General features: G+C 35.1%; 2 protein-coding genes across 5 annotated transcripts; one reads left to right on the top strand and one right to left on the bottom strand.

Moving 5' to 3' along the window:
• Positions 1-1072: 1072 nt before the first annotated feature.
• On the top strand, positions 1073-3270 carry LOC18992728 (2,3-bisphosphoglycerate-dependent phosphoglycerate mutase). Its single transcript, XM_006416160.2, has 8 exons — positions 1073-1207; positions 1592-1857; positions 1962-2185; positions 2283-2401; positions 2498-2654; positions 2738-2839; positions 2929-3048; positions 3133-3270. The coding sequence occupies exons 2-8, from the start codon at positions 1593-1595 to the stop codon at positions 3187-3189; spliced, it is 1044 nt and encodes a 347-aa protein (XP_006416223.1). The 5' UTR covers positions 1073-1207; position 1592; the 3' UTR covers positions 3190-3270.
• A 117-nt stretch (positions 3271-3387) lies between these two features.
• LOC18992726 (phosphatidylinositol transfer protein 3) lies at positions 3388-5499 on the bottom strand. Of its 4 annotated transcripts, none has more exons than XM_006416161.2 (6): positions 5299-5499; positions 4840-4920; positions 4507-4683; positions 4324-4422; positions 3991-4233; positions 3388-3885 (listed from the first exon to the last, which is right to left on the bottom strand). In XM_006416161.2, exons 2-6 carry the CDS (start codon positions 4912-4914, stop codon positions 3541-3543), a joined length of 939 nt encoding a protein of 312 aa, XP_006416224.1. In that variant the 5' UTR covers positions 4915-4920; positions 5299-5499; the 3' UTR covers positions 3388-3540. The 4 variants fall into 4 exon arrangements, with proteins under 4 accessions (XP_006416224.1, XP_024008544.1, XP_006416226.1 ...); XM_024152776.1 differs by having other exon boundaries at positions 5076-5491; XM_006416163.2 differs by having other exon boundaries at positions 5235-5491.
• Positions 5500-7469: the final 1970 nt, after the last annotated feature.

Below are 7469 nucleotides of genomic sequence, written 5' to 3'. Positions count from 1 at the left end.
TAGATCAAATTATATTTCCTTACATTATTTCTAGTAATACATTAAAATAAGTCTAACAGCTTCAAAATAGCTTTTAAAAGATACAAATTCACGAATTCCACAAACTGATATAAATTTTTCAATGGGTGTTATTCTGTTTATTAAACTTAAGATAGAAATGATATGAACAAAAACAATAACATGGAAATGAAACTTGAATGTTGAGTATTTTTTATTTGGGGGTGAATGAGATAAAAGAAAATGAACTTGGTGGATTTAATAAATTAAAATATGCCAATTAGCGAAAAATGAAGAAGTCAAAACAACATTTAGTTTTATTCCATTCCATTCCATTAAAAAATGGTCGATGGATTGTCGATTCTTCCCTTAAACTAGAATATACTATTACTGATATCATACACTATTGTATAAAAAGAAGTGTATTATTTTTGGGTCTGCATTAGGAACGGAACCCTCTAAGACCAAGAAAAAGGCATGCAACGATTTGGGGTGCTTATTGAAGGCTTTGAAGAGCTGCTTGACTTGCTGTCTTTCGTGGTCTATTTTTAGTAACTTCATTCATGGAGTATTTAATTAAACTTGATAGGTATATAAACCGAGAGTAATGGGTCTCTTCAACCCCACGAGAGGTTGTTTTGCCACAAATTTATTCAATTTTTCGATTACCCATTAATTAACCATTTAACCTATTCATCACCATTGTTCCCCCTTATATACGTATGATAAAATTAAATAATAAACGTATTTTGTTGCGTATAATTGCGGAAATAATTTCCTCCCTTTGTTGTCTTCACCTGGCAATATTGTCACTACATGAGGAAGCCGATCTTTTGAAAATGCCAACTCTATAAGAAACTCAATGAACCCTTCACTTTATTTCTCATCTCTTCTTGTTTACGTTTAAACATTAAACTTTTTTTTAAAACAAAAAAAAACACATTTTACAATTGGTCTTTGAGTTTATTAAAAGCCAAATCAAGAAAAAAGGAAACATTTTTACCTTTCAAAGCCTCTAAAATACTTATCAAAGCGTCATTTTTTTGGCTGGGTATTTACTGTAATCGAACTTTTAATAACTCAGTTTTCTGTCATCGTCGAATTTGGCGTGTCGTCGTGAAAAAAAAAGAAGAAGCAACAAACATTTTAGTTTGGTGAAACTTGTATTCATCTTTGGTTTCATTGAGCTCATCGTCATTGATTAGACCAGGTTTGTCTCTTTATGAGCATGTTTGTCTCTTTATGAGCATAGCTGTTTGCATTTGTTTCTGGGTCTTTCGTCTTCTTGTAATTACTGGTCTCTGTTTTTGAGGTTTAAGGTTTTAGGTTTCATCGACTTAATCGTGTTTTGTCTTTTCGGAATTGGATCTGAATGTAATCAAATTACTTAAATGCTAAATGTGTTAGCTTTGATCAGTTACTTTCCCTCTCTCTCAGGGGTTTTCGTTCTTTCATTACCGATTTCTCTGATTCTTTTTTTTTTTTGGTCGAACCGATTTCTCTGATTCATTAGCAAGTTTATAAGTCTTTAATCATGAAGATTAATATGTTAAACTAAAATTAGCCTCAAATTCGATTTTTTGTTTTCCTCCAGAATGGCTACGGCTATGTCTCACCAATCAATCGGTTCCCTTGTCTCTCACCGGTCTTCTTCGTCTTCCACAATCTCTGAATCTCTAAGAGAGCCTTTGAAAGTAGCAACGAAAGGATTCAAGATCGATTCGTCACTGAGTTATACCTCAAGAAGAAAGAGAAACTTCTCCAAGATTGAAGCAATTGCGTCTAAGACACCATCAGTTTCTTACAACACTCCATTGTCTCCTTCCAAGAACATCACTCACAATTCACCGAAAAAACCAAGTAATAAGCTCTTTTGAATATTCTCATAACAAAACATTGGTTAATGATCATTTTTATCTGAACAAGTTTGGTCCTTTTTCACTCTTTTTGTTCTGATGTTGTAGAGGAAGCAGCTCTGATATTGATTAGGCATGGAGAGTCGTTGTGGAACGCGAAGAATCTTTTCACGGGTTGTGTTGATGTGCCATTGACAGAGAAAGGTGTTGAAGAGGCAATTGAAGCAGGGAAGAGGATTAGCAACATACCTGTCGATGTTATCTTCACTTCGTCTCTAATCCGTGCTCAGATGACTGCAATGCTTGCCATGATTCAACACCGTCGTAAGAAGGTACATGTAGAAACCAATCTCAGCTTCTGACTTCACTTTCTCAATCAAATTGTCACATTTTTTTTGATAACTGGATTAAAAACCAAACTACTGTTAGGTTCCGATCATTTTACACAATGAAAGCGAACAGGCGAAAACTTGGAGTCAAGTTTTCAGTGAAGAAACTAAAAGCCAGTCCATTCCTGTCATACCCGCGTGGCAGCTCAATGAAAGAATGTAAAAAAGATTTGGCTTTCCCTTGTCTTTCAACATATCGAGCTTTGAATCCGATAGAAAGCTTATCTGCTTTTTCCGGTGTTTTTTGGATAATAGGTATGGAGAATTGCAAGGTCTCAACAAGCAAGAAACAGCGGAAAGATACGGGAAACAGCAAGTTCACGAATGGCGTAGGAGTTATGACATTCCTCCTCCAAAAGGCGAGAGCTTGGAGATGTGTGCTGAGAGAGCAGTGGCTTATTTTGAAGAAAATGTAATGAGGATTCTATTTTTTCAGCCTCATACCAACTTCTTCATAAGTTTCTCTACTAAATGTCAAGATAACCAAAATTGCAGATAGAACCAAAGCTTGCAGCTGGAAAGAACGTAATGATAGCTGCTCACGGGAACTCGCTGCGGTCTATCATAATGTATCTTGACAAATTGACTTGCCAGGAGGTGTGACAAAAGAAAAACTGATTAAATCTCCATTCTTGATTCGGTTTTTGGCAAATAAGTGAAGTTCTCTCTGTGGTTTTGGTTCTTAGGTGATAAGTCTAGAACTATCAACCGGTATACCTCTTCTGTACATCTTTAAAGAAGGCAAATTCATGAAACGGGGAAGCCCGGTTGGTCCAACAGAAGCAGGTGTCTATGCTTATACCAAGGTTAGGCATCATTTCTCTCTTCTTCATCTTCTTAGATTTGTCATTTCTGTCTCATTGGTTCTGAATGTTTCTTTGTGCTTGTAGAGATTGGCTCAGTACAGACAGAAGCTGGATGAGAACAGTGAAGTGATTTGTTCCTGAACTAAACAAGAAAGATTGGTTCTTGGATTTACATTGCAAGCATTAGGACCGTAGAGACGCTTATATAAGTTATGATTTTGTTCTTTTTTTCTAGTTTTTTCAATTCATATGTGCCATATCCACCGAAACCTGAAGGGAGCAATGTTCAAAAGCTCACACGTTGATTTTGTTTTGTTGTTGTTGCCAAACTCGTTAATCAAATAGGTAATATATATGCTGTGAAATATTTAAGAATATGAAGTTTTACTGGTCTTAGTTGCATAACAACAAAAAGGACTGCAGCTCCAGCTTATTAGTAAAACTGGTTAAGAAAAAGTCGGATCTTTTTTTGTTAAAACCAGAAGCTCAGGTTTATGTTTTTGTTGTATCTAAAGGGGTTCCGTTCTTGATCTTCACATCTTCATTGTCCTCCAAGTTCTTGTTTTCAGAGTCTGAAACTTCAGAATCCGAGTTGGTCAACTGAGCTGAGGTTGATGACACTGTTGTTGTGTTTCCAAAGAATTTCAAATCATCCTCTCTCATTCTCTCAGCATATTTCTCGTAATTGAAACTCGAATCACTTTTTCTCCCACCAAAGGCAACCTCGAGTTGCTCCATATCGAAAAGATCCTCGAGAATCTTCTTGCTTAGGTTATCATCTGAGTAGACGAATCTCACCTTGTTACATGTCTTTGCCTCAAGAAAAGGTTTCACCATCTGCAGGATTACAATTTCCTCTTATGCAAACAAGTTTCATGATACAATAAGCCAACAAGGATTTGCAATGTGGGTAGAGAGAGGCAGAGAATTTATGAAATTTACCTTCCAAAACGGTTCGAAAATCTTAGGCGGATTGTATAGTATGGCCAAGCCTAAACGTTCAGGGTAATGTTCTTGTAACACATGAGCGGTTTCTCGAGACACTTTCACGGATATATGTGACATGTTGAAACCTTGAAAATCGATTAGCCAAACCATTTGTTCCTGGTTATCCGGTAGATTCAAGATTGCGTTCTCCATGCAGTACACCAAGAATCTAATCTGCCCTTTTGTAGATTTTGTATTCTGAAATAAATCGAAAACGGATATAAATCCTATAGAGAAAAAGTATAGAGAAACAGAGCTTTTGAAGGAAATGGGATAAGAAGCCAAAACCTGGCAACTTGGTCTCATAACCAAAACTGGTCTTCCATACTTGTCGGTACAATTGACTCGGTATATCTTACCGGTCTCAGCTTCTCGTGCAATCTCCTCCTATAACCGTTTCACATAATCAATAAAATTAGAGCCGTTTTATGTTTTCATATGATATTTAAAGATTCAAGAATACATACATACCCATCGAATCTCGTCGGGTTTGTACTGAATCCTCCATTTCAAGGTTTCTTTAAGCATTTTAGATGCTTTCTTGACATGACCGTTACGGGCAGCTAAATACCGGGTAATGGCAGCATCTGAACAATACTTAGATGATTTCGCACCCAATGGCCCTAGTAATGTCCTCACTTCATTGATCTATATATATATATTATATGGCTATAAATTGTTAAAAGAGGCAATGTTTCTATCATACAGGCCATACAATATTTGACTCACATCAAATTATTATCATCATCACAAAGCAGCTAATGATTCCTCCTATCATCATCATCATCATTATCATCACCATACCTTGTTTAAATACTCCTCTGGTGGCAAATTTTTCTCAAATCCACTTGAAGATGAATTGTTGGTATCAGAGCTCATATCTTACTGAAATTCAGAATCAAATTGCTTAGAGATAAGGAAAATAGTCAAAACAACAGAGATTCATATTGCAATTTGATATTCCTTATCCAGGAAAAGGAGCATACAAGAATCAAGGCCTAATAATAAAAATGGAAGTTGATATTATTAGACATACTTACGAAAGACTTTTAAGCTACTACGATGTTAAGTAGATACAAATCTGGCTTTAACAAATTATAAACACAAGAACATGTTTTAATTTGCAGGTCTTGAAAAGAATCAAGACAAGTAATTAACAAATCTGACCTTGATCTTAATCTTAAAGAACATAAACTCACCTTGGGAAAAAATTACAAAAGAAAAATGAATTGGAGCGATCAGGTCGACAAGTCAAACTCAAACCTTGAAATGAAAGAGCGTAATATTGAGACCGAGAAGTCTTTTAAGCTTCGGTCTAAAAGAATCAAAGACTCATCAGTTATAAGAAAAGTAGTAGAAGATGGATTTCTTCAGGCGGCTGGCTACGTTACGGACAGTGTGATGAGAGCTCAAAGACACGTGACGCGCGATTGAGGGAAGACACCACCAGACACCTTTCTTTTTGTTTGTTTTTGTTCAAAGAAGATTCTGTTTTTTTATTTAACAAAAAAAAAAAATTGACTTAGTGAGGGAATGAAACCCGGTTTGACTTCTTGATTTGAATTCTTGGTTGCTAATTGTGAATTTGACGGTCCAACCGTCTTGAACGTTTTTCAGCCGATTTGACCAACCATATAATCTCAAAATTCATACCACCAACTCCACTATACCCTAAGTAGAAAAAGTCATATGGATTATTTAAGTATTTTTTTTAATTACCAACTTTGAATTAATTAAGCATAAAAATTTGTTGATTTTACAATATCGTAAGAGTTTGTATTCTATCATTCTATAAATCACGACAAATATAAAACTAAACACGGTGTAAAAGCACTAGACTCTTGATCATTTTAGCCTCCAAAGTATTTAGCGACTAATAAAAAAGAGTCAACTTAATTGTTGAGTTCTCTATTGTATCTCTAACTCTAACGTTTAGGTTCATTAACAAGCTTATGTTGGAGCCTGGAGGGATTAATGGGTCTAGTCTTGTAGCCCACTAATCCCAAATTTTTCTTTTATTGCTTTCTTTCTCTCTTTGTTAGCCGCTTTATATTTGTCTCTCACGTAATTTTCTGTTACATTACATAGTTATATTTTAGGGATACTGGATACATATAAGATCCATGTAACTTTCACCGTTTATAACACCGCGAATGATAGAAGATATAAACATAAAAGAATGTTTTGTTAGCAACAAAGTACAAGTGTTGATCTTCTTTTGATGCCAAAGCTCATAAAATCAGGGTATCTAATATATCTATTTTACCTGTACGCTTACTATAAAAATCTAAATTACCAAGTAGATGAACAATTTTTTCATGTGTAAATCACGTCCTTGTATTTCGACCCTTATGATGACATTTAATTCGATGAATCACCACTTGTTTGGCAACATGATTTGCTAGCAAACGATATTTGGACAAAAAAAATATCTGCAAATAGCGAAAACGTTCATTGATCAAGAATGAAAGAAATTCTTGAGAACTTTTGCAACCATCTCGCCAGAAAGAGAGGGGGGGGGGGGGACAAAAACGACCTCAACGTTAATATCATCCAGAATAATAATTTCCATAAACTTAGAAAATAATATCAAGTGGACCATATTATACGCGAAAATCAACGGAGACAATTCACCTAAAATCCACATGCAATTCCTCTTTCCCTCATAAACAACGTGCAACTGCTCTCAAAAACGACGACACCTTCTTTTCGATACGAACAAAAAGATTTAAAATAAAATAAAATAAAGAGTAAAGTAAAGACCTTCCCTCATAAATCTAAGTTGTCATATTTCACTTCACCACATACATTTTCACATGCATTTGTATTTTACCCACTTGTCTACTCTTATTTCTCTATTAATGTTATTTTTTTGGTTAAAAAATATTTATAATATGTACTCTAGGTTAAGTTAGGTGAGAAACTAATAAACCCATAACAATAAGATGAAGATCTCTTCAAAAACTTAAAGAGGCCAAGACATGTAAAATGGTCATGGACCTTCGATCATTGACACGTGACAGACTATCAACCGTCGTTTGACTTCAACACGAAACGGACCTTTGATCATGAACAGCTGGCAAATTATTAACAGTCGTTTGACTTCAACAGACGAAACGGACGCCTTTTGACGGAAACCGCGTGAAGAGCATTAAAATGAAAAAGTGTTAAGATGATAGAGAGAGAAGAGACACGCGCAGTTCATGCTGCAAAGCGAAGATCCAATCGGATCCACCTGCTTTGCTTTTTCGACCCATTATTCCCAAATCGGATCTACCTCTCTTTTTTTTTTACTTAATATATTATATTATATATAATATAATATAATATTTCTCAATCCCTTAAACAATGACATGTATTACTTGATTTAGATGCAATGTATCTGAGTATCAAACGGACTACTTATAGACAAGTTAAGGAATAATTTAAAATGT

The sequence above is a fragment of the Eutrema salsugineum genome, unplaced genomic scaffold (assembly GCF_000478725.1).
Source record: "Eutrema salsugineum unplaced genomic scaffold, Eutsalg1_0 scaffold_5, whole genome shotgun sequence".
Taxonomy (NCBI): Eukaryota; Viridiplantae; Streptophyta; class Magnoliopsida; order Brassicales; family Brassicaceae; genus Eutrema; species Eutrema salsugineum.
Note: the sequence above shows the minus strand (reverse complement) of the source record. Positions and strands in the feature narration are given on the sequence as shown.

Excerpts from the sequence above, each read along its gene's own strand:
- LOC18992728 (XM_006416160.2), top strand. The coding sequence starts at position 1,593 with ATGGCTACGGCTATGTCTCACCAATCAATCGGTTCCCTTGTCTCTCAC. Across the intron at positions 1,858-1,961 it reads CAATTCACCGAAAAAACCAA|AGGAAGCAGCTCTGATATTG; the intron begins GTAATAAGCTCT and ends CTGATGTTGTAG. Across the intron at positions 2,655-2,737 it reads TGGCTTATTTTGAAGAAAAT|ATAGAACCAAAGCTTGCAGC; the intron begins GTAATGAGGATT and ends CCAAAATTGCAG.
- LOC18992726 (XM_006416161.2), bottom strand. The coding sequence starts at position 4,914 with ATGAGCTCTGATACCAACAATTCATCTTCAAGTGGATTTGAGAAAAAT. Across the intron at positions 4,423-4,506 it reads AACCCGACGAGATTCGATGG|GAGGAGATTGCACGAGAAGC; the intron begins GTATGTATGTAT and ends AAACGGTTATAG. Across the intron at positions 3,886-3,990 it reads TTTTCGAACCGTTTTGGAAG|ATGGTGAAACCTTTTCTTGA; the intron begins GTAAATTTCATA and ends GTAATCCTGCAG.